Below are 26,205 nucleotides of genomic sequence, written 5' to 3'. Positions count from 1 at the left end.
TATTCAGCTGTTAGCTAGAAGTAATTTGAACCAATAAATGACAAATTTCTTCTTTAATTCAGAGTGCAGATTCTTCAGAACAAAAAAGCCTGTATGGTTTAAAAAAATGTAAATAATGCCTGTATTTGGGGTTATTTTCAGATATTATTAAATATTCTCATTTGTTTTCACAGGAACTGTGTATAGTGGTTTGTCTAAAAGACCTAACCAGCATTGTTGACATTAAAACATCAAGCCGACCGGCTATGATTGGTAGTTTAACAGATGGATCTACAGAAACGTTCTGGGAGTCAGGAGATGAAGATAAAAACAAAACTAAAAACATCACAATTAACTGTGTAAAAGGAATCAATGCACGTTATGTGTGTGTTCACGTAGACAATTCCAGAGATCTTGGGGTAAGAGGAAAACGAAATTAAATGTCTCTCATTGCAGTTGCATATCAAAGTTGATTGTATTTATCAGTCAAGAACACAGTTTTCTTTGTCCAGTTCAGTTCTAATTCTGAAGCTCACATTTCAAAGTAAAGTTTCTGATTCTTGTGGTTTTGAAAGCAGTAGCTGATGTGATCAGACCAATCCAATTAAATGTGCAGTTTGCATGAACTAACGTGTTCAATTTCAGATGCATTTTGAAGCATTTGATTATTTCCTAAGTTACTTTTCCGTCTCATGATTTCTGTCGAAGCATTCAAGTAAGGAGTTTTCATAAAATCCAGACTGTCTTCTAGACTTACTGCATTCAGGTTTATTCTGTACAGTAATATTAGAAATATATCTTTATTTCAACTCCAACTTTTAATACAAGGAGCAATTTTTTTCTTTTTTTTTTTTTGAGAGCTGTGCTTTGGAATCCTTTGTCCTTGGTTTTGATCACTTTTTAATTTTTTTTTTTTAATGAAACAAATTGCCACTCTTTTATGTACATTCTCTCTTAACAGAGAAGGAATAGAATGGTCCTCAGTTGAAGTGTTGTGTTCTTACTTTGCTTGTCTTTTGCAGAATAAAGTGACTTCAATGACCTTCCTAACTGGCAAGGCGGTAGAAGATCTCTGCAGAATAAAGCAGGTAAACATTTTAACAGCTGACATTGAAAAATTGATGTCATTTTGCCTGCATAGAGCAGAGATTTTCTAAGCAAATAGTTTCAATTTTTTATAGTAGATAAATTATTTTACAAACATCAGGTATCATAATATTATTGGAAAATACTGTATTATTAATGACAGAATTCAGTTATATAAACTGAATATTGATCAAGCTTTTACTCTTTTACTGAAACAGAACAGGGTAATATGAAATGTTCCTTAGATATTTTTTTTTTTTTGGTTTTTAATTGCTGAAGCTGAAAGTGTAAGTGTCCATGTAGGAAGTTTCCAAAAAAGAGTGTTTAGGTTGTGTTTTATAAGGTCCAACAAGCTGATTGATTTCTTTTACAGTACTTACATCTGAATATACCTGAAATAATTGCATTAATTAGTATAACACATTGTTACATATTCCGATGCCTGTCTTCTTGGTGTTGCACCTTTACCTGCTTCATGGAATCATTTTTCATTAAAGAAATGCAGCTTAAGAGTTAGCAGAAGTAGAACACCATGAGAAAGGAGAAAATAAATCGTTTACCCTTAAGACAAGTTTTTCTAGTTACATGGTCTAATATACATTTATAGCATGCATTTTACCCTGCTATTTTAGTTCTCAGCTTCAGGTGGCTGAAGACTTCTGTCCAGAGACTCGAGTTCAGAATGGTATTCAGTCTTTATACTTCTGTTGCGAAGCCAAATGATAGACACGTGTGTTTTTTACAGAGAATAATGTTTTTTATTTTGACATTGGTGTGACCCGACAAAGATATTTAAGGTTTCAAGCAGGCAGTTACCATTTTGGGCTCAAAACTTTATTTGGATTATTGACAATCAGTGGTAAAATTCTTCAAGAAGCAGCATTGTCTTACTGCAAAGAGATGGCTTGCTTTTCTCTACCTGTTATCCTCAGAGAGCATTTACAGCAAAGATACAGCTCCAAAAGTTGTTACAAACCTGAAGAAAAAAAACTTTGGTACAGTGGGCTCATACTAAATGGTGAAGTGTGAGCGTGTGTATATATGTAGAGAGATATAAAGTGTGTGTGTGTGTGTATATTCCTCTGTGAGTCTATATATGTAGATAGAAAATATAGATGGAAACACACGCACCCCTCTTGGATAATTCTTTTTTTGTGAGAAGACTGACTTGGTATGCCTGGCTGTCCAGCTAAATAAAAGAATGCTACAGCACAGCTCAGGTGCTGGACTTGCTATCATTGACACAGCTTGTTAGCTTGGTGCCTGGCCTTGTTTGTGTCTGCTGAAACAGTGCCCTGGCATTTCTTCAGGGATGGTTCAGTCCCAGGAGACAGGCAGGACTTGATTCAGCTTTGCTCCCTCTGCTGAACAGTCCTCTGACACTTCATCAACAGCTTTTCATCTTCAAACGCACATACTACACCCTAACTCATGCATACCCTGTCTCATGGTATTAAAACAAAAAAAAAGCCAGTCTTGTCTGCTGCAGCACAGTTCAATGCAGACACTGAGAATTAGCATAGAAATGGGAAAGAACAAATATTAGCTTGGTTATAATTGAGCCTATGGATATGAGAGAGGGCTGGCTTGGCTCAGGGCCAAGTGCAGTTTAGGCTGCTTGGGCTGCTCGGAGCTGTGATGTGAGGCACGGCACCCTAGCGGGTTTTGGCTTCCAGTAGTGACATCACAGTTTAAATCTTAAAACATTATTCACATTCTTTAAAAAAAATATATATTTGTTTTAAAATCATTTGATACAGTTCATCTGTCTTTTTTACAACTGTTAAGTCCTGCATCTCTTGATAAGACTATCAGACATTGACTTCCACACAGTTACAATTTCTTTGACAGGTGTTTATGTGCATAGGGATGAAATAACTACTGATAATTGTGTGTTACGTTTTCAGTTAATTTTCAGGCTGCTTTTTTTTGTTGTTTGTTAAAAGTAGTGAGCAAATATTAGATCAAAGTGTTTTTTTGAATATGTGAACTGTTGCTTAGAGGATGAAAGGAATAGATAAGCCACTATTTCTAATAGGCTTTAAAGACCAAAAATAAATATCTATATTTAATTCTTTTTAAGTTTGAGAATTTTTTTAATCAGAATTAATGATGTTGAATGTTTTTATAATTAAACATCTTAGTCTTACTGCTCAGGATGAAAATTTCATAGCAAACAGTGTTTTGGTTCCTGCAGTATATGACAGGTTTGGTTTAGAAGTAGGTGACTTTTTGTTTGATGTAATAATGTCAGTTCCTCTCTTTATATTCCTGTTTAATAGGTAGACTTGGATTCAAGACATATTGGCTGGGTAACCAGTGAACTTCCTGGGGGTGACAATCACATCATCAAAATTGAATTGAAGGGTCCAGAGAACACACTAAGAGTTCGACAAGTGAAAATTCTTGGATGGAAAGATGGTGAAAGCATTAAGATAGCAGGCCAGATTTCTGCAAGTGTAGCTCAACAAAGAAACTGTGAATCTGAGACGCTGCGAGTGTTCCGACTTATTACATCCCAGGTGGGATTTTAATGTGTTATACAGTGAAAGTTAATACAAGTTGTAGACTTTTGGTGCTTCATCTTTTAACGTGAAATGTCACATCTGCACAAAATCTCTGAGATAAGATAATTGTCACTTTCTTCCTTCCAGGTATTTGGAAAACTCATCTCTGGAGATGCTGAGCCAACCCCAGAACAAGAAGAAAAAGCGCTGTTGTCTTCCCCAGAAGGAGAAGAAAAAGTACACAATGTATTTATTTGTATTCTATCAATAATACTTTGCTGAAAAAATGATCCAGGATGATTTTCAATATTTATCCTATGTCTTATGATATGTAATCTTCAGATCAAAACAGAAGTAAAATGTCACAATTGTTATTTTTAAAATAATATCATTAAGAAACTACACTAGTATCCTTTTACCTAGTATACTGTCCTGTTTTCTAGCAAGGATTTGTTCAAGTTTTCCTGAAAAGGTCACTGTATCTGGACTGTCATGTTTAATAGCCAAAATAGGACTGTCCTCAATGAAAGTAATTTCATTTTTCAGGTGACATATATAGTTCTGCTCTACCCAGTACCTAAGGGCAATAAGTTTCGTGACTGAATTATGCATTTATAGAAGTGTATTTTTCTCACACCTGCTGTGTGGTAACTCAATTGTATGTTCCCTGTTTCTTCTACTGTGAAATATATAAACTGAATAGTATATTCCATGCACTGCTTTACAAAGACTTAAATCAGTCATTGTATTAAGCTACGAAAAGATGCTAAATCTCAGACTCAGGTAATTGTACTTTGGTTTGCTTATGTTATTTTGTTTCATGCTCAAATTGCCTCTTATAAAGAAAAAGTAAATCCAGCTAAGAGGCATTAACCATAGTTAAATTGATCTTGCCTATATATCTTATTTCTCTGTAACAAAAAGCTACAAACTTCTAAAACAAAGTTCATTGATATATTCCATGTTAATTGCTACAGTAATTAGGAAATGTAATTGAAAGTCTTGACCTAATATTTAATATGCTTTTTACGAAGGCAACATCAGATGCAGACCTGAAGGAGCACATGGTAGGGATCATATTCAGCCGGAGCAAACTGACAAATTTGCAGAAGCAGGTTTGTTCATTCTGAAATGCTTTGAGGAATAAATATTTGTGTGTTGTAATAAATATGCTCATTTTCAGTGACTATAGAACTTTTTATTTGACACTTGCAGTTCTTCTGTTGTTCTGTATAATCAAATTTTGGCTTACATTTTAAATAGTGTGTGTGTGTGTGATATGAAAAATCTGCTGAAACTGACACTGAAAAGATTCACTTTGATAGGATAAAAACCTCTATCCTATTAGACTCAATTTAAAAAGTTTTAGAATTGAGTTCTAAATGGTACTTATTCGTGTTTGATGGTAATAATAGCGTAATAGTAGAGCCTCTCAAGTTTCTAGGAGAGGTTCAGCGACAGAGTTTAGATTTTAGTTTGCACAGTTTTTCCCCATTTGTGTTATCAAAAAATATTTGGGTTCAACAAAATTTAATCCTAAAAAGGTAATCAGTGCATAGATTCTATAATTATTTTTTCCTGCAGTCAATGAATGTTTGGGTTTGTGGTTTTCTTCCTTATCTTTGTTTTTCTTAGCATAAAGCAGTAGAGTATGTTTTTACTTTTTGTTTTGAATACTTATTTTTTAAAAAATAGACCAATTAAAGCATCCTTTATATTATCTTTATTACAACTATCATGAGACAAACATTGCTGTAAAGATTTTCACGGTAATACAAGAACTATTAGATAAGTTCTGAAGTTTGTTAGAATACTAAATCATGCAGGATCTACTTTTTTGTCACCCATCTCAGCAAACTTTAAAATCTCCTAAAAATGCTTTTTAACATGCTATCAGTAAGACAAAAACATGGTTCTAAAAATTTTTAAGCTTTCTGAATGGTAAACTAAACAAGAGACTAAGTATGTTAATAAGTCCTTTTGTGGGTGTTGAGTAAATGTATTTCTTTGGGGGGTTATTTTGTGTGTGGTTTTTTAAACCTGCATTCTACATAAAAAGCAAATTAAAAGGCAGGAACTACAGTAAAAAAAAGATTTATTCCAATGAAATTTTCCAGAATGGAGATAAACAAATCCAGTATTAAATCTAAATCTTCATTCTAAAGAATTTTATCTGATCTTTACTCTTAGATTTAAATCCGAGTTTTATTCTTCATTTGAATTTATGTTGGAAAGTAAGTCAAGCACAGGCCAAATTTCACAGGCTTTCCTTTTTAGTCATAGTTGTGAAGGTACATAAACCACAGTCGTCTTCATTTTCTAAAAGTTTTGAAGAGCTGTTATGTACTTGTATTCTTTCTGGATAGGTGTGTGCTCATATAGTCCAGGCCATACGAATGGAAGCAACCCGTGTGCGTGAAGAATGGGAGCATGCTATCTCTAGCAAAGAGAATGCCAACTCGCAGCCGAACGATGAAGATGCTTCTTCTGATGCTTATTGCTTTGAGCTGCTCTCAATGGTGCTGGCGCTGAGCGGTTCCAATGTAGGCCGGCAGTACCTGGCTCAGCAGCTGACTCTGCTGCAGGATCTCTTCTCATTACTACATACTGCTTCGCCCAGAGTGCAGAGACAGGTGAGTGCTAACTAGTTACTACTCCTCTGTCTTGGTATTCCTAGAAAAAAGTCTTTAGAATCCTATAATTGTGTGCATGATAATAGAATATGTATTTTAACTTACTTTTTTGTGAAATGTAATTTCATGTGTTCTCTTCAAAACTGTTTTCTCAATCTTACTCAGATCATCCCTATATTCCACCTAGGGAATAACTGTAAATAAAGCAATTCATTTTGTTATTGCAGTCATGAGGAGGGGCAAATAGAAATATACGAACATTTAAAAACCAACTACAGAACCTCTTTTTGAAATTGAAGTGTTAGGTTTGGGGGTTTTTTTTCCCCCAGCTTTTGAGTTGCAAAATTAGAACAAACTCACTTTTGAATGTTTGTAATGTTTTGTCTCCAGGAGGTAGAACAGGTGTAGGAACCCAAAATTGCTTAATTAACGCTTAAGACATCATGACCTAAACCGTTCTGAAATGCCTTTGAGTAATACCGTTCTTCACCTTTCTTGTCCTTAATTTCCCATTTCTCAAATGTATGAAGTTTGAAAGCTGGTTTATTTATTAAAATAAGAATTTTGTATAAAAAGCAGTTAAGTTCTCACATGTGGAAGGAAGCCAGCAAGGTGACTGCTGCTTATTTTTTTAGTAAGAACTCATGCCACTTTACTGTGGGGAAGGGGTTTGGGAGCTACAGGTACCCCCATTTATATGTGCTGTATATGCTCCAAATGTTGGTAAATATTTGTATAATTTCAGGAGGCTGTAGTTAATTCTTGCCCTTTTAGTATCATATTTGACCTCAAGGCATAGTGACAGCTAGAATTATGGGATAACTAATGACTGTCTTGCGAAAACATTGTAACAGATGACGCAGAGGTTTCTCTGGTTGAGATAAGACATTGAATGAGTAGGGCATGGTTGAAATGTCTGTCAAATAGGATCTGTAAAATCCAGTGTTGTTTGGGGTATATATATTCTGCATATATAATGCCTGTATAAGGAAGATGAGAGGTTTTTAAATTAGCGGTGTCTGTTACTGATCTGATGAGTCCTTAGCATGTTTGTCACATACTCCAGGCTAAAAGTAGTGTGGAACTAGACAGTTCCTTTCTACTTTTGCTATCCTCAGGTAGAGCTTTAATACCTCTTTTTCTGAACTTGAATGTTGTCTGTCTGAGTATATGTGTAGTTATATGCACATAATATAACATAAACATAGATATAAAAGATTTGGTTTTGTACGGTTAATGTGCTAGCTTGTTGTTGCTAGCTGGTATGCCTTCTCTAGGTGGATTTTTAGTTCCTGTTTCAGAATTTTTAATGTCTCATACTCGCTACTCTTCCTTTTTCCAGTTTTCTAAACTGTTACAACATCACATCTCAACTTGCCTGGAGGCAGGCAATGCCCCTCATAGTAGTATCGATATATTGCAGATATGCAAAATACTGCTTTTTTTTCTTAAATATAAACGGTTTTTCAAAAGAACATTGAAGGCTTAAGAAACCAGATATGAAATGTTAACTCCTTAAGCTTTCAAACATCCTGATTTGGACCAAACTTTGCATGACAGAGCCAATTTCAACCCCAGTTCCACCAAGTGTTGAGGTTGAAGCATGTAATTTCAAGTACTTTATTTTCAAAAGTCTAAAGTGTCTCTAACAGTTCTACCATAGAGTTTCTGGCATCTAAAGATTATATGCAAAGTGGGTAACATGTCTGTAACATGCAACGTGCAACCAAATCAGAGTTGTACAAACATCTCTATCGCTATTATTGTAAGTCCAGCACTAAGTATATTTTTGTTATGATATGAAGGCTACGTATTGTTCGAGTGAGATTGGTTCTGGACCCTTCAGCCTTGTCTCACTGGGTATATTAATAAACACTTCAAAACAAGACAGAAACCTTCACAGAATTTCTTCTAGGTGTGACTCAAGTACAGAAAGTAGATTCAGTCCTTCTTACTGAAATAACTTGTGAAGAAGAAGAAAGACTTTATTTGATTTTGCTTGAAAACTCCAGCTGTCTTGGTAAGAATTGTGATGTTCTCATTTTTTCTCCAGGTAACATCATTACTAAGACGTGTTTTGCCCGAGGTAACCCCTAGTCGTCTGGCTAGTATCATAGGAGTGAAGTCTCTTCCACCAGCGGATATAAGTGATATCATTCACTCAACAGAAAAAGGAGATTGGAATAAACTAGGTATCTTAGACATGTTTTTGGGATGCATTGCCAAAGCTCTCACTGTACAGCTAAAAGCCAAAGGAACTACTATAACAGGGACAGCTGGCACTACTGCAGGCAAAGGAGTTACTACAGTCACACTTCCAATGATCTTCAATTCCAGGTTTGTTTAAAACCACCTATATATTCTCAAGCTAAAAGCACAAAATAATTACAGTCTTTGAAGTTAGCATGTTGTCTCTTACAATCTTTGTTTATGAATTGAAAAAATTGTGTAACATTTACAGTATGAGTCATGTTATTAGTGAGTTTGATTTAAAAAAAAATAAAATAAATAAAATAAAAGAAACCCACAACCTACCATATGCTGAATATGTGCAGTGTTTCTTTGTGCTGGATTTTGACAAATAGTGATTTCTCTCAATTACTTGATTTTTATTTCACGTATTACCGTATGTCCTTGGCAGCTATATTCGGCGAGGTGAAAGCCACTGGTGGATGAAGGGTTCAACACCTACACAGATTTCAGAGATCATTATTAAACTCATTAAAGACATGGCAGCAGTAAGTTTCTATCCTTTATATGTGTGGAGGGTATTCAAATATTTCTGATAATGAAAAGTACATTTTTTCATTACTTTCTATTACAGTTAGTATTGGGTTGAGCTGTTAAATGTGAGTTGGTCTCAAGAACAAAAAGATAAGAGTCTTCTGGGTAGAGTCTAGGCCTAGGAGCCGGAGGAGCTGAGTTCTGATTCCACTAAACAGAAATCCAGTTTTGAAATGAGCTTTTAAATAAGTCGCTTGTACCAGAAATTTAAGTAGTAAACAATAATTGTGTGCCATTTTCTACATTATTAACATGGAGGCCTAATTTTTTAAAGTCTTGAGCACTCAGAACTCCACTTGAAAAGTAAAAAGTATCTGTGGAGTAAGATAATAGTGTTGTAGGTAGATCTTATATGTGGAGTTTCTGGTTAAGACTGCATGTTAAGACTGACTTCTTTCAGTTTTGCTGAAATCTACATTTATAGTTGTTTATTACTTATTACATCTGGGCTGGAATTTTCCATAGTTGTATCTGCTTCAGGCAAGCTTTTTGGCAGAAGAATTTGATGAAAAGTTATTCAGGTATTTCCCAGAAACAATATTGGCAAAAAATAAATAGGGTTTGTATATCTTTAGGGGAGAGGAGTTCAGCTGGGAGGTTTCTGTTTGTTTTCCTTAATTCTGTACCTATTTCAGCAAGATGCTCTAAATGACATGGATTTTCCTCTGTGATTACCCTTTGAAAGCTGTTTCAGTATATTCAGCTTTGGAGTCCTATTTTCTAAACCATTCACTACACTTAGATTAAGGAGATCCATTCTCAAAGTGGCTGAAGCTGGATGGGAATTCTATGCACAAGATTTCAGAATCTCACAATTATCTTTAGCTAAGAGTTACAATTAAAGTGTGTCTTGTCCCTCAGCAGTACTGGTCCATGCATAAAATGATCACTTTGTCTTTGCTTCCGTTGTTCCACTGGCTAGAGGGAAAGGTCTGTGATTCCACATGATGGATTTTTGGTTTTGCTTACTTTATCAACGTTTTAGGAAATTGCATATAAATACTAGGACCAAAAAAAAATAGCAGTTGGAAAGACAAGTACTCACAAGATAGCAAATGCCAGAATGATTAACATGGTGCCCCTTGTTACGTATATGTCTGTATGTTTTCCTCGGGCACCCCACTTCTTTCAGTGTATAAGATGCAACATATATTGGGAATGAATTGGAGAGGTGGGGGGTAATTTGTTCAAGATATATTTTTTTTTAACCGTTGTTGCCAGTATCATTTGTAGCCATTGTTGGTAGGTATGCTTTGAGTAAGTGGGAAAACATTAGGGAAATAGTGGATTTTCTTCTGCAGCATTTTTAAATAGTACTGGTCAAGCCTTTTGAAGCAACTCGGTGGTCCTTGTTTTATGAGATTGTGGCTCCCATGATGATGGGAAAGCCTGTCCCTAAATGGACAGCTGATTAAAACTAAGCTGATCAGAGACCTTCGCCTGGAATAAAGAGATTAGTAGAAATAGAAAATGGCTGGCTGACTGGAATCAGATGTTTATATTTTCGTCTAAGCAGCAACTCTACCCATTCAAGACCTTCGCCCATGAAACTTGCATTTGCTAATATCTGGTTCTCCAAAATCATTGCAGAAATCAGTAGGAAAGTTCTTAAAGCTCTGGCGTTAGATAAGTCAACTTGCATGTACGTCCGAGTATGCTAGGCTCCACCTCCCACGTACCTGATAGTTTTCCACTAGTGCTGGCTGTTGGGCACACTGGTGGGGTCTTGAATTCTCTTGTTTAAACCATTCTACTTGGAATGAATATATAACTATTTATTACAAAAAAAATAAAGGGATCAAGTCAGTCAGATAAAGTGTAGTCCTCTCAAATGTGGACATAAATCCCTCTTTCAGTAGATACTGAATTGCTTACTTGAACTGTAGCAGCTCCTAAAGGCATGATTGGGACTGATTTTACTCTAATGTATTCAGTAGGCAAACAGTAAGGACCCCCCTCTCTTGTATGAGGAAGAGACCTGAACTTTTTCCCTTTCATTCGAGATCACGGAGACTGGACTGAGGCCATTCAAGAGAGGAGTAGTTTCTTGAGTTTTTCTTGAATACATTTTGTAGGAAGCTTCTGTGCTTTAGGCATGCTCAAAACCTCTTCGGGGGTTGAGCCCTGTTACCCAAAGGAGGATGGAGGAACAGAGGGGTCCTGGTTTAAAAACCTTTCTTTGAGGCTCTTTAGAGCTGCTAATTATCAGCAGGGTGACATCAGTCATACTAGCCACTTCCTAAGAGTTACAGATGTGATTCACTTTTTCAACATTTGCGGTATGTAGGTACCTGCATCCCGGCTAGTCACTATACCTTCCTTTTTAGAGTCCAGTGAGTCTCAATTATTTCTGTCACCTTTAGCATCAAGTTCAGAAATCTGGAGATTACATTAAGGACTTAAGAATTCAGCAGTCTCTGAGTCAGGAATTTAGGGTATGAGTCAGTGCTGCAGGCTCAGAATCATTGAGGTTGGTTTGGAAAGTATGCTATGGTGCTGATGTTTCCTTCAAATACAGAAACTGTGGAGAGTATTCAGGAAGGCCAAGCTAGAGGCGAGTGAAGCTGATTTCTCTAGGGATCCACTGTAATCTTTGTGTTGTTCGTAGTCGCTTATTTGTGCTCCAGCTTCTTTCTCAGAGTCGGGCGGAGGGAGCTTCAGGAATATGTTCTTTCATTCTTCAAATCATATTCCTTCTACCTATTCCAAGTTAGTTATTCCAGTAGCTGCTTAGAGACTACCTCAGTCAGTCACCTGAGTATTTGAGGGCTGACTTTCACCAGATCTCTCTGATTTAAAAACACTGGATTTCTCAAAGTCTTCCCTGACTTCCTCTTTTTCTATTCTAACTTGAGATCCTAACGTGATACAGCTTGTAGCAGCTCAAATTACAGTTTTAGTTGTTCTTAATAAAAGCTGTAATAAACTGAGTTTCCTCTTTAACAGGGTCATCTGTCGGAAGCTTGGTCCCGTGTGACGAAGAACGCTATTGCTGAAACCATCATAGCTCTGACCAAAATGGAAGAAGAATACAGATCACCAGTGCGGTGCATTGCAACAACCAGAGTAAGAACTTTACTAAACTTAACATTAGTTCTTTGTAAATGTGCAGTAGGAGCCCATCCAAGAGCCTTCCTATATTTTAGAAGAAACGTCCTTGTACAGGTTGCTTCAGGAAACAATGCCTACAGTACACAGTTTATATTCTCCAAATCTAGCTGTGTGCATAATGGACAGGTATCCTAACTAAGGCAATCGCTGTCCTATTAAAAGTCTTGGATCTCTGTGTCACAGCAGTTTGAGTTTTCTTCTTTGCGGCAGAAATACACCAGGAAAAGCTGAATTGTGATTAAATATGCATCTTGGGCACCTCCCAAATAATGAAGAATACATGTTAGGCTTATACATTTGGGGTTTTATCCTTCAGGTGATTCTGCTTTGTTTATGATACTTGCCTTTTACTAAATCTATGAAATCATCTGTGTGGAAAATGGCACAATATGTATCAGCTGTCTTTTTCCAGCTCTCTACACGATTAAGTGGTTTGACTTCTAGGTCATCAGCTGCCACATCTCAAGGCTATTATGAAAACACTCAGTAACAAGCATTCTGTAGAACAATTAAGCTAAGCTTCACTTGTGGTTTAGTCTCAAAATGAAAAGTCATTTGCTGAACCCTTCATTAATTACCTGGGGTGGGTTTTTTATCTTGTCTTTATTTCTTCCATGAATCTTTTATAGAAACTGGAACTAACTTAACCTTAATATATTGCTTGAAATACCATAAAAGGCATACTTGTAAATAATGACATTGCTGTTGCTTAGGGAGTTCAGATTTTGGCTTTGAAGCATAATAATTACATGTGAAAGAAGAGATTTGCAATGGTTACAAGCCGTTGACACTCACGTTGTTTTGCATCCTAGAAGGCTGTGCCAGTTGTCCTTTTCATCCTGTCACTTACATACTCTCTGCTGTTTGGAAGACATGGTCTCAGAGCACCACCAGCTCCTGCTGTCCCTGTGTTAGTTTAATCAGGTCCTGCGGGAGCGCTGACGGTCAGCCTAGCTCTCCTCGTGAACGCACCTAGCTCTGTCAGGGAGCTGTGCTCTTCTGGGGGGAGTCCAATAGAGTTTTTTCAACAAAAGCCATTCTGTTCAAACCAAACCTCTGATCAAAAACTATTGCAAAATGCAGCTGCCAAGTGCGATTCAGTTTGGCTTGCAGGCTCACTGACAAATTCTCCTCATGTAGCTCATCTCTTCAGGATTTCACTGTAGTCAATGGAGAGGAAGAGAGAAAAGCTTCCTCAGAAGAACAGTTAGCTCAGAACCCTTTTCTAGGTAATCTCAAATGCCCCCTGCAGTGAGGAGAGAACATTGGGAAACCAATCTCATTGAGCTAAAGTTTTGTTGGTTTGGGTGGTGGCTTTTTTGTTGGGTTTTTAGGTTTTTTTCATTAGTCTGTGTCCTTGAATTTCTTCTTCTCCCCCAAAGCCTGCAATGTTTGGGAGTGATATGCAAGTCTGTATTTGCCATATTTCTCTAAAATGTACGCTGGTTGACCTTTCTTTACTGTTTCTCTCTTGTGTGCTAACTACTTGTATTGATGATCATAAAGTGACATACCTGACAGAAGCCAAAGTTCAATAAGTTTTATTGTGTGCTTGACTTCTTCTGGAAAATAAAAACTTGCTTTGTATAAGCAGGCTTCAGCGAATGATGACACGGTTTCTAGGTGGCAGTCTTATCTGCCAAAGTTTATATTTCTAGTATTTGTGATTATTTTTTTAAAAAAATATTTTTCATCTAAAACATTTAATTCTACCTTGCCTTTCAATAGTTATGGCTGGCCTTAGCATCCCTCTGTGTACTTGATCAGGACCATGTTGATAGACTGTCCTCAGGAAGGTGGATGGGAAAGGACGGACAACAGAAACAGATGGTGAGACAGAAAATGGTATCTTTTTGTGTTTATTGTGATTTATGCAGTAGTCAAAGAATTTAGAATAATGGTAGGGGAAGGCAGACTTGGCCTAACCTTATTCCTCCCTTTTGTCCCCAGTGGATATTGTATGTACGTGTTTGTAGTATCTGTGTTCTAGACAAGCACTGCTCAGAAAACAAAAATTCCAACTTTAAACAATAAGGTAGCAAATCTGCTGGTATTTGGGATGGAGCAAGGCCTTCCTAACACCTGTAGAACAGCTTTTCGAAGGTAGATTGACTCAGTTAGTATGACACCCTCTATCAGAGCTTTTTTTCTTTCTGTCTGGATCTCTGTTATAAAATAAAGTCAATTATTTTGTGTTCCTCAGTAACTTCTTCTCTGTAATTTAGCTTCCTCTTCCCCATCTCAGCAGAGAATGATTACCCCAAAGAGAAAGAAACTCTTTCTAACTGAATTTAGCAAAGCCACCATTTACCCAGAGGATTTATAAATTTAATATGGAATGTGATGGATTTATGGAGTTTGTATTTTTCAGTATCATAAAACGCTTATGATTTCTTTAACACCAACCTGGAAAGAGCTAAATAATGAAGCTGCTTTCTTTATAACTTGGTTAGGTGGATCCCAGTGGGAGGCAAGGGAAGATTGTGCCTTCCCGCTAGAGACTGAGGATGCTTAGAGCAAAGCCTCCAAAGCAGTTTAGCACAGGTAGGAAGGAATACAGTAGACGCAGGGCTGCAGCAGCAGCAAAGACTAAAACTGCTGAGAAGGAACCAGACACAAAGGTTTCTGAGGTGATTAAGAAAGTCAAAGGACTTCTGCAGAGCTTTGGAAATGTCAGAGGAGCAGCCAAGACACCGTCAAGCAGGAATACAAGCTGCTAAACCCAGCCCCAAATTCCCCGGTCCTATTTTATACCAGAATATTTAAATGTTGAGGTGAGCTGTGTGTCCCTCCAACAGGACTTCTGTCGAAAGGATTCTGTTCTAAGTCGCATGGAAACAACATGGTCTGGGAGTACAATGGAAACTTTTTCTGACATATGCATAGGCATAATCAAAGTCAGTCGGTGAACTTTATTTGTACAGGTCTTTTGAACTGCAAAGCAGAACTGTGTTAAATTTCAAAAAATTGTATCAATAGAGCAACTTAATTTTATGATGGAGTTTTGAAGTTTGTTGCTCCAGCTGTATTCTGAGTTATAGATGACTACAGCCTTGATTAGTTGTTTGAACAGAGTAAACATACCATATCAAAGGAATGAAGGGTAAACATCGTGCCTATTGACTGACCTGAGCATTCTTATCTCTGAACTTTTCTGTTAACGCGCCCACAAGCCATTGCAGCCACATAAATCTTTTCCCAGACTAGTTGAAAACGATGTGTCAGCTATGTTGTTGAAAAACACATTTTTGCTACATCACGCAAAATATGAGATGAAGAATAGCCGAAGAGCTGATGTAGTAAATGGGGACTTTTTGTGTCCAGGAGTAATTGTTTAGATACTGATTATTCTAAAGATACAATTAATGATATAAACAAGCACTTTATCCCCCTTTATTCATTTGAGGTGAAGGACTGGGGGGAGAAATGCTGAAAGGAAATGAGGGATTTAAGAAAGAAAGAATTATTATTTTTTTTCCAGCCAATGTGTGATAACCATGATGATGGTGAAACTGCTGCAATCATTTTATGTAATGTCTGTGGGAATTTATGTACAGATTGTGACAGATTCCTTCATCTCCATCGGCGAACAAAGACTCATCAGAGACAGGTAGAGTATACGTGACATCGCGTTGTATGCACTGCATACATTGTGTGCATTTCCCCAATTAATACATAAGAAAAAGGCAGTAGTAAGTATCAAAGCTGAAAGTGGTGTTTTCTTTTATTTTGGAGATGAGATAGATAAGTTTCCGTTTAACACTTTTTAGTTGGTTTTAGTTAAATTCTTTTGTCCTTTATCTTTCGAAGAACATTAGAAAATCGTGTAGCAGTCCCTAATTCTAACTCTCATGCTACATCAGCTTTTTTCTCTCTCATTCTAACATTGATTAGAACATTTTTTAGGAGAACCTAGGAACTGCATAGATTTTCTTAATCGTATCTCCTGTACTACTTCTATCATGTGATTCAATGCTTGTCAATCCCTTCGTTTTTAATGTATATACATTTTTTAATATCCAAGAAAACCACTTGACAGCAAATATTCCTGCTGGTTTTCTTATGTCAGTCTTCTCTTATTTTTCAGCATTCCTCCAGCTCTCACTTTCACAGATAAATATGTTGTCAAATCCATAAGCCTGAAAATTTCCCAGCTTCTTTTACTTTTGTTTTTAGGATTGAAACATCTTTCTTCTTTGACTTAATGAGGTTTTTTTACAAATTGCTGTGTACTCTGCTAATTAGTGTTTTGTGTTATTCTTTTATCCTTTTCATTACTAAACTTGAAACTACATTCTCCTTGGAATATTTATTTTTCTCATGGAAACTGATGTTGAAGATGCCTTTACTTCTGAAACTACTGAACCTTTCCTCTTTCTTGACATTATTTCTCGTTTGTGTTTTTTGTGGTCCTTTATTCCCCCTTTCCCTCTGACTACTTATATTTGCATAAAGCTTAAAGTAATAAACCTCATTAATAAGTTAATTCAGTGGAAGTAATTTCTCTTCTTCCTTTCCTAGAGTGCACCTACATTAGCTTTTTAGTTAAGGTCAGGAATAGGCTTTTGAAACAGATACGATCATTTCCCCTCAACGCATTTTGATTTGTGCTGTAGAGTAGCCTTGGAGGGCATGAACTCGATTCCTTTCAGCTGGAACTAAAAACAACAAAAAAAGATGGATGCAGGGACACACTGCTAGTGGCCATTCATGCAAAGCATCGGCTGGTCTAGAGCATGTGTGATGTAAACATCAGATCATTGGCACTGAGTTTTGCTCCACAGACCTCCTTGGTGCCTCAGTATTCACAGTTCAGACTCAGCCTGGGAGTTCCATGCGGATCTGTTAACTTCTGTTTTTCTTAGCCAGAATCTTTGCAATCCCCTTTGAAATTTTCCTGGTTTGTCATCCTAAGAAGGTGATTTTGTATGTCTACTCTCCTGTCATGGCACAGCACAGTCTAGTCTCATTTACTTTTCTCATTTCTCCTATATAGCCTGTTCAGATTACAGTTGATAAAAAGTAAGTTCTTATCTCATAGAAGTCCTCTCATCTCTCCTTTAATCTGTCCAAAATGGCTACTTATCAGATTTTCCTATTTACTTCTGAAAGCATGTTGAAACTGTTACTCTTTATTCACCAACTTCACCTTTACATCTCTCATGTTAAGCCCCTCAATTTAAATTTTAAATTCTTTCGTGTTCCCTGTGTCCTGTTTCTCTTGGCTTCCTGTTCTTTGTCCACCTTCTGTCATACGTACCTCTTTAATGTATTTTTTCTCCCTGCAAGAAAGGACAGTCTGTAAGTTACTATGACCTGCTTATCTGATTCCTTTGTGAAACAGTTAGTTTGGGGTTTTTTTTCCCTGATACTAATAAGATTTTTTTAAAAGTTCAAATTGAGTGCATATATCTATACCCAGGAAAACTCTAACTTTTATTGCCCTGCAGGTGAAATGAATGAAAACAGAACTGCCTTCAAAACTTAGGAAAGGAGAAAAAGAAGAGACTGTATAAAGTTCACTAAGAATCTCATGCAGTTTTTTGATTTTGCAAAAATTTTGTATTTTCCTCATTGTAGCCAAAAGTATCAATTGTGTATTTATGTGAAAGTCAAAAAATATTACTATTCCATGCTTATATAATTGGTATTGTATAGTACATATTATTAAGACCATAATTACCAATGTTGCTTTAATAAACTGCCAGCAGGGTTATGTGAAGCTATTTCTAATGTTATCTTGTGCTTTTAATATACTGTGGCCTACTGGATGAGCTGTGTAAGTCCAAGCTCCATATTTTTTAAATTAGAAAAATGGTGTGCAGCTTTCTTCTTAGCATTGCTGCGCTATTCTTTCCCAGCCATGTTAGCTCAAGCATTAACGTTACGTATTTTTACTTCTAGAAACACAAATCCTTTATCCATTCTGCAATATATACAAATTATGGAATGCATAAAAGAAAAATAGCTTGCAGTAGACAAACTCCTCAGAATCTATAAAACATCTGATGAAAATCCTGAGAGACAGTGACAAAAATAACATAGACATGCTATTTAATATCTGTTTGGTTAATCTGACAGGTTTTCAAAGAAGAAGAAGAAGCTATCAAAGTTGATCTCCACGAGGGTTGTGGTAGGACCAAACTTTTCTGGCTGATGGCATTAGCAGATTCTAAAACTATGAAAGCGATGGTGGAGTTTAGAGAACAGACAGGTAAAACACAACTGTTATTACTTGCTCTTTATCCTGATTATTTTTACCTTTTAAACGAGCATTTGTTGAGGGGAAAAAAATAACGAGCAGTTGAGGTTTTCACCTGCTTTGTGGCAATGCTTTTAATTGTTTGTTAATAAAAATACAATAACGTAAGTATTGCTGTTTTTCTGGTTGTTTTCTGTGATTGTTGTTTAGATGTCTGTTAGAATATCAGTCCCTTATGTTTCATTACAACAATTTTTGGTTTTCTTTACTCTTGTGGACCCAGGCAAGCCGACCACCAGCAGTTCTGAAGCATGTCGTTTCTGTGGATGTAGGAGTGGAACAGAATTATCAGCAGTGGGAAGCGTTTGTTCTGATACAGATTGCCAGGTACGTATTAACACGTCAGTCATTGTTAATTATGTAAATAGAAAGGACTGTAGGATTAAATTGATTTCTTATTTTGTGTAAACCTTGCTCTCATCTTTGTGGTTGATAGTAAATCAGATCTCTTCTATGAAAATGTCTGAAGACTGATTATTATAATTCAAATACTTCCGAGTTTGTAAATGTTCCGTTTAATTACAGGCTACAAACACCAACAGTCAACCAAAATACAGGGCAGTTTCATCATTATCTTCAAAAGTATCTCAAGTTTTCACAAAAGCGTTCCAATTACAAAGTAAAATATCCACTGTCAGCATAAAGTGTAGTGTACTGGAAAGCTTGATAAAAGTAGTTTGTGTAACAGCCTGTTTGCTGTGTGAGCGTGGAACATGCAGGACTTGGCCAGGTTTGTTAGCTGTATCCACATATCCTGAGCGTTTTTGTGCCCTACGGTACAGGTACAATTGGCAGAGGGCCAAATCCTAACTAATTTCTTATCCCGCCCTATATACTTCTCTTTACATGTAGCAAATTTGTCGTCTTTTTTTCTCTCTCAGCCTATAATAATATATTATTGTTATATTAATTCCATTCAGTCTGTTGTTAGCTTCTGGGTAACTTTTATAGTTTTCTGTTAGAGGTGATTGAAATGCCATTTCCATACAAAAGTGCTTTTATGCTGATTAATGATTAGCTCATACTGTGTTCTGAAGAGTGGGTTACTTCCTATCCTTCCTGAAACACCAAAATCTGTAGATATCGTAAAAGCTATTAATACAGGGCAAGCAATGTTTATGCAGGAAGCACTTAATATACAAAATACACATGGAGGATTAAAGAATATTTCACTTTATATTAATGGTTTCATTATGCCATTGCTATTCGGGAGTAACATAAGTAAATGAAAGTATCACTTTTACTTCAAGTACACAAAATGGGCAGTTTTTCCCAAGTACCTGCTGTAGCAGTAGACAAATGAATCACGATTCTTTCATCTTAGTTTATTGCCTGAACCAGCAGTCCTTCAAAAAGCAAGACTACATCAAACCATTCAGTGGCGGGGGAAAAGAGATTATTTATTTACTTTTCATAGGAGTATGCTAAAATTGCCTGCAGCAAGACACACCCCTGCGGACATCCCTGTGGAGGCGTTAAGAATGAAGAGCACTGCTTGCCATGCTTGCATGGCTGTGATAAGAATGCTACAACTCTGAAACAAGATGCTGATGACATGTGCATGATCTGCTTTACTGAAGCACTTTCAGCAGCACCAGCTATCCAGGTTTATCCTTGATTGATTTTTTTTCCCAGAAAAATCCTTCAGATGACACTCTTAAAAATTCCAAAATAGGCACCATAACAACACGGAAGCTATTTAAAAAGCTTTCTTTTTGTCTGGCATTACTGCTAGTTCAACAAAGCAGATTGTATCAGTTGAGTTTGCTGTGTCTACTTTATTAAAATATATGGTATTTTATAAATGAGAAAAACAGCTGAAGTAATTAAAGAATATATTTCATATATCCACTGGTCATTTTGGAATGGAAAGGTTATGATTTTAACAAAAAAAAAACCCAACTTTTTTCTTTCTCTTTGTTAAGAAAACAGGGATCTTCTAGGATTTTTAATAAATTAATTTTGGAATTGATATATATTGCCTCTTAAAAGCAAATAACTACTTCTGTTTTAGTGGTCAATGTAACCTCAGTGTTCACATACATGTATTCTTTTCCAAAGCTGGACTGCAGCCACGTTTTCCATTTGCAATGCTGTCAACGAGTACTAGAAAACAGATGGCTTGGGCCAAGGATAACTTTTGGGTTTATGTCCTGTCCTATTTGCAAGGTAAATGAACTACGTGTTTACTGCCTAGATCAAACAGGTTACCGAATACTGTCTTTGCTCTTCCTTTTTTTTTTTTTAATAATACTTCTCTTACAATATAAATTAGTTATATGTCACTTCCCTTATTTTCTCATGTCACTAAAGAAAAGGGTATCATTGATGCATCTTTTTACCTTCCCCTACTGTTCCCCGAAGAGTCCTCTTAAAAAAAAAAAAGCATAATGCAGACATCTTAATGCTAGTTTATTCTTAGCGCCGTCTGCTTGTGAATTCCCAGTTTGGGGACAGCAGGGAGAGGAAAAAGTAATCTTAATGCACATTATCTGAAGCAGGAAACTTGGCTTCTCTTATTTTACTAACCCCTTTTAAAGCTGCTTTGCTTTTCAGTATGAGGACAGAGCTGAAGAATGTATGTACAAAGTTCAGCTTAAATTACTAAAAAATCCTCTTGTACTCTACAAACTCATAATTGCTGTAAGGAAAAGCATATGATAGCTGCTGGGAAGGAGAGCACATTAACACCCTAGGAACATGAAACTTATGAATAGCCAGCCATTCTGCATGCCATGTTTTGGTAACTTATGGCAATAGCTTGTGATCATTAAATGATGAAGAGCTGGCAAAGAAGGCTGTCAGTCATTCTTGATTGCTGAGCAGTAAGTCAAAAGGGACCAAAATTAGAGAAGACATACAATCAGAATATTCCGGTGCTGTGATGAGTATTTCATGTACCCTTTACCATCCCTCTGGTTGTTACAGTCTGTTGTAAGGGCTGGTGGCTTCTTATAACAAAAGACCATACAAAAAGAATTCCTGGTTACTGCTTTTGCAGCAAATAAAGTAGCAGCCATTTTTTGAAATGTCCGTTGCCTGAGCTTTTAGGGTTTTATGACATCCATTACACTATTTGTGTTTGACCATAATACAAATAATCACAGCTGTTGTTATAAAGATGCAAGATATTTTAATCAGTTTTTTTATTTCAGAACAAAATCAATCATACAGTATTAAAAGACTTGCTTGATCCAATCAAAGAACTCTATGAAGATGTAAGGAGAAAAGCTCTAATGAGATTGGAGTATGAAGGGTTGCACAAGAGTGAGGCCATCACAACACCAGGTGTTAGATTTTATAATGACCCAGCTGGCTATGCTATGAACAGATATGCTTATTATGTTTGCTACAAGTGCAAAAAGGTATGACAACTAGTATTTTCTCAAATTAAATATACGTTATAGTTTCAAAAGTAATTTCTTAAAGAATGGAACATATTTAATATATTGTATATGGAATAGGAAAGCAGAAAAATAAATCATTGTTAAATCATAAAGTGTTGAGTAAATTAGATGTACATAGTGTCTTATCTTGTAAAGCTTGAAAGTATATACAAAGCAGTTCAGAAACCAAACACATGTTGAAGTGATGCCCTTCTTAGAAGAATGTGGAGATGATACTGTGGTTAAACCACCAGCAATCCCTTTGTCCCACTTCCAGCTCATACTTCATGTGAACGTTAAAACAGTAGAAACATAGGTTTCATTCTAACTCTTCGATATGGAAAGCTCCCCACTAAGATTCAACCTAAATACTACTTTTACCCAAGTTGAAGTTCATTGCAACTGCAGGAAACTGACTTCGGGGCAGAAGTATTAGAAGAATGAAAAAAAAGTAGGAAAAGGAAATATGTGGTCTAGCCTGATGGACTGGTCATATAAGTACATATAAGTACAGTTTTCTTCAAGTAGAGAATATGAAATTTATCCAGAAGACAAAAATCATATACAAACAGCCATAGTTTCCCCATAAGCACTGGCCCCCCTCCCATGGATTCTTTCATCTGAAGCCAGTTTTAGTGCCCATCTTGATCTCATCTTCTTCCTTTTTCCCTTAGGAATGAATGAAATAAGACAATTTCATAACAACATTTTCAGGGGACACTCTAATAACTTTTTTGTTAAATGGAAATGCAAAATTTTGAAATAAGAGGAGAAAGAATTAACATCCATTTGCTAGAGAAGAGCAGTAATGAATCCCTTTAACTCATTACCATGCAGTTACTCAGTTCACTTTTGTTCCTGCCTCTCACAATCAATTTTCACTCCTCATCCTTTAGCAACTTGCCTACTGCCTTTTTTGTTCCCTACAAAAATAATTCTTCTTTTAATCTTACTTTCTCCAGTTTTTAGTCCAGTCCCCATTTTTCATTACACTTTTCCCAGCATTTAATACTCAGTGATTCAGGGGGTTTTATTGCCCTCTTTTTCTGTCCCTTGTACCTCGTTACTCCCTTTTGCACTATGTCCATATGTCTGAGCAGCTAATTCAACTATCTAATTTCTGACTTCTCTCCTTCCTTCAGCACCTCTTCACCCCAAACTACTACAGAATTCCCTGACAGACATTCCATAGGACTCTCCCTTTTCCTTTTAGTCTGCGGAGTTTGGGGGAAGGTGGGCTGCTTAAATTTTTCCTTCCTCATAGTTGCTTTGAGACTACTTTCCCTATCCTTTCACAATCACAGCAAAAAGGCGAGAATTGCTGAGAGCAAGAATTTTGTGCATTGTCTAATTAGTTAATAAGATGGTGATAAAGGAAGTTACTCATTGCCGCATCTCGCTACTCCATGTGAAAACGCTGTAGTATATGAGGAAATTCATCAGAGCTGACGGTTTTGGTGCATTTTTGTGCCTAGTGTGTCCTGGTAAAATAAGATGAGAAAGTAGAATGAATTTGTAGAAAATAGCAAAATTCTAATTATAAGGGATCCCACATGAGCATAAAAACCAATACTCCCTTCAGCTAGTAAAAAGCCCTCCTGGTAGACTCTTTCTCCGCTGTCTTCAGCCTCAGTGCTGTCTTTCTTACATACAGGTCATAGAGCATCCAAATACTGTTTCAAAAGCCTTCCAATCACTTGCATAGAGCACAGTATGTTGCACAATTTTTGGTCTCATTTATCCTGAGATTGAAAGACATTGTCTTAGTGCCTCAAAAACATCTAGATAGAGACAGTCAAGAGAGATCAGATCAGTGGAGACTACTGGAACTGCTTTTGCTCATCAGTTTTCCCTTACAAAGTTAATCTGTTAAAATAGTAGTTGACTCTGGTTTAATGTCCAATTGTTTCTATATAAAATTAAGGCATATTTTGGTGGCGAAGCTCGTTGTGATGCTGAGGCTGGACAAGGAGATGACTATGATCCAAGAGAGCTAATCTGTGGCGCATGCTCTGATGTTTCAAGGGCTCAGGTAAGTAAAGAACTTGTATTCATGTTCTTAGTTCATTCTGAATCGCCAAGTACCTAAGCTGTACAATAATTCACAGTAATATGTAACTGTATGTGTTGTATAATATTGCATATATTAATATATACTACAGAATGTAGAAATCTGTTGTTCAGATTGTTACAGCATGGGTACTTCATTTATCAGTGTTTGTTTTCTTTTGTTTAGATGTGTCCCAAACACGGTACAGATTTCTTAGAGTACAAATGCCGCTACTGCTGTTCAGTTGCTGTTTTTTTTTGTTTTGGGACGACGCATTTTTGCAATGCTTGCCATGACGATTTCCAAAGAATGACAAGCATCCCTAAAGAAGAACTCCCACACTGTCCTGCAGGTAGTATTTTTGCAAAGCAAATTTACCACACTGAATTCTCAGATAAGTAATTAGTACTAATTGATATTCTTATATTTTCTTACTGATAATTTTTAGGAAAACCCCAGGGTCAGTCACACAAATTTTAAATTCAGTGTCTTGAATGATATTAGAATGGATTTGTTCTATGTGTGCTTTTGATTTATTTTTTTTCTGGCAATAATACAGGTGATGTCATCACACTGATCCTTTAAACATTAGGTGCTTTGATACAGAAAGACGTTTCAATTTCCCTACGCCAGTTCATGGTGACATGATGTGTTAAAATTATATCAAAAAAATTAACCCTGATCTCAATAAATCATATCATTTCCCTTGCTGTTGAAAAAGTGAGGCTTTAAGATATTTAAGTGAAGAAGTAAACATGCCAGGAATTGCAATTTCTTTTTGTTTAACCTTAGAATTATTGTTTACTGCAGAGTGTAATTTTTGTTCATAATTATCAATTTTGCTTTTAGATTGTAGAAATTTCTTCTACAGTATTAATGAAACAAAACTTCAGTGATTCTAAAATCTTTTTGCTTTTTTTACTTTGAGTTTGATTGATTTTAAATTCCAAGGTTTATCACTCTTTTTCTTCAAATACCAATTCAACATTTGACTGTTTTAAGGAGCTAAGAGTTTTTCATCCTGTTTTGTCAGATCTAATTTATGTTTTTTCTCTTGGCCTATTAAGCCTTTATTTTTGATGCCTTATAAATCCATATTATAGATGTATTGCCTTCACTTAGCATGGTTTCTGAGAAAATGTGATAGATGTTTATTGATACTGTCTGCAAGCATTAACCTTTTTTTTTTTCTTCTTCTTTTTTTCCCTTCCCTCCCCCTCACAATTAAATTTGCTGTAGGTCCCAAAGGTAAACAACTTGAAGGAACAGAATGTCCACTTCATGTTGTCCATCCACCCACTGGTGAAGAATTTGCTCTGGGTTGCGGGGTTTGCAGAAATGCTCACACTTTTTAGACTAGCATTTTTTTTTTTACCAGAGCAAAACAGGTGCCCTCATCCCTGAAATGTCATGAAAATAAAGTCCAGCTGGGATGAAGACGGGACCATTTCATAACCCAGGTAAAAGGAACAATTTACAGTGCAAGAAGGATGCCAAATACCATGTATATAATTCTTGCTGTGAGATATTGACATTTTTTGAACTGAGACATCAAAACTTGTGAGGTGTTTGCATGTGGCCATTACAGTCATTGGCTAGGAAACATTGGACATTTACAAATAAATAATTGCTATTAAAGGATCTGTGTGTCTGTGGACTATGAATGATGCTGGCTTTCAGGAGAAAGAAAAAATATTAATTATTGTATACTGACTTTTTGTAATCTTGTACAATTGTAACGCATCACAAGTGGGGATGGGAAAGAGGAATATTCTGGTTTATTTCCTAGACTGTTATAAAAAAAAATTGTGTTAGGAAGGCATAAATGTAACAAGTATCATGCTGTATATAAAGGTATCAATGTTTGTCCTGTATAAGGATTATTAAATTACAACAGCAGTTTCATTTAAACTTCTGGGTTATGTTTGAGCCTGAAATTTTAATGAAGTGCAATACTGAGTGTGCCTCATATCTTGCAGCTGTAAACATAATGGAATGTACATGTCAATAAAGCCACTGTACATTTTTATACAGTGAAAGTCTAATTAATGTGTAAGCCTCCATTTTCAGAATTTTTTTTTAAATGGTGGTGGGAAGCGTCATATAGAGCAGGCTTTTTAAAAAAGTAAGGAAGTTTATTGGTTGAACTGGTGGTTATGGAAGTACTTAAGATATATAAAGCACTGCTCAAATCTTCCAACAGAAAAGCTGGATAAATGCGCTAGCATTCATATGAAGTATTGTAATAATGTTTTAAAACACAGAAGAAGATTTTTTTATCAGTTATGTTTTACTGAAGTCTTAGTTACCCCTACTTTTAGGACAAATAGCTTTTTGCCATGAATCACAAAATGTTGATGTAATGGAGTTCCAATTCCTCTGCTCCTTTATAGTGAAAACAAAATAT

The 26,205-nt window shown here is 36.2% G+C and overlaps 1 protein-coding gene across 30 annotated transcripts in view; it reads left to right on the top strand.

The window, feature by feature from the left end:
• The window catches only part of MYCBP2 (MYC binding protein 2), a 200,624-nt gene extending 174,781 nt beyond the window's left edge, over positions 1–25,843 (top strand). For 25 of the 30 annotated variants that reach the window (XM_055703002.1, XM_055703014.1, XM_055702998.1 and 22 more), the window contains 19 exons: positions 174–398; positions 1,002–1,067; positions 3,348–3,587; positions 3,720–3,818; positions 4,607–4,687; positions 5,939–6,205; positions 8,259–8,542; positions 8,847–8,943; positions 11,936–12,055; positions 13,829–13,930; positions 15,582–15,710; positions 18,182–18,314; positions 18,586–18,689; positions 19,780–19,968; positions 20,424–20,531; positions 21,518–21,727; positions 23,673–23,780; positions 23,985–24,150; positions 25,038–25,843. In XM_055703002.1, the coding sequence (XP_055558977.1) occupies positions 174–398; positions 1,002–1,067; positions 3,348–3,587; positions 3,720–3,818; positions 4,607–4,687; positions 5,939–6,205; positions 8,259–8,542; positions 8,847–8,943; positions 11,936–12,055; positions 13,829–13,930; positions 15,582–15,710; positions 18,182–18,314; positions 18,586–18,689; positions 19,780–19,968; positions 20,424–20,531; positions 21,518–21,727; positions 23,673–23,780; positions 23,985–24,150; positions 25,038–25,153 (2,844 nt within the window). In that variant the 3' untranslated portion in view covers positions 25,154–25,843. The remainder of the gene's footprint in view (positions 1–173; positions 399–1,001; positions 1,068–3,347; positions 3,588–3,719; positions 3,819–4,606; positions 4,688–5,938; positions 6,206–8,258; positions 8,543–8,846; positions 8,944–11,935; positions 12,056–13,828; positions 13,931–15,581; positions 15,711–18,181; positions 18,315–18,585; positions 18,690–19,779; positions 19,969–20,423; positions 20,532–21,517; positions 21,728–23,672; positions 23,781–23,984; positions 24,151–25,037) is intronic. The other 5 variants (XM_055703023.1, XM_055703004.1, XM_055702993.1 and 2 more) reach the window with 2 other exon arrangements.
• The last annotated feature ends 362 nt before the right edge of the window (positions 25,844–26,205 follow it).

The sequence above is a fragment of the Falco cherrug genome, chromosome 2 (genome assembly GCF_023634085.1).
Source record: "Falco cherrug isolate bFalChe1 chromosome 2, bFalChe1.pri, whole genome shotgun sequence".
In the NCBI taxonomy this organism is placed as follows: Eukaryota; Metazoa; Chordata; class Aves; order Falconiformes; family Falconidae; genus Falco; species Falco cherrug.
Note: the sequence above shows the minus strand (reverse complement) of the source record. Positions and strands in the feature narration are given on the sequence as shown.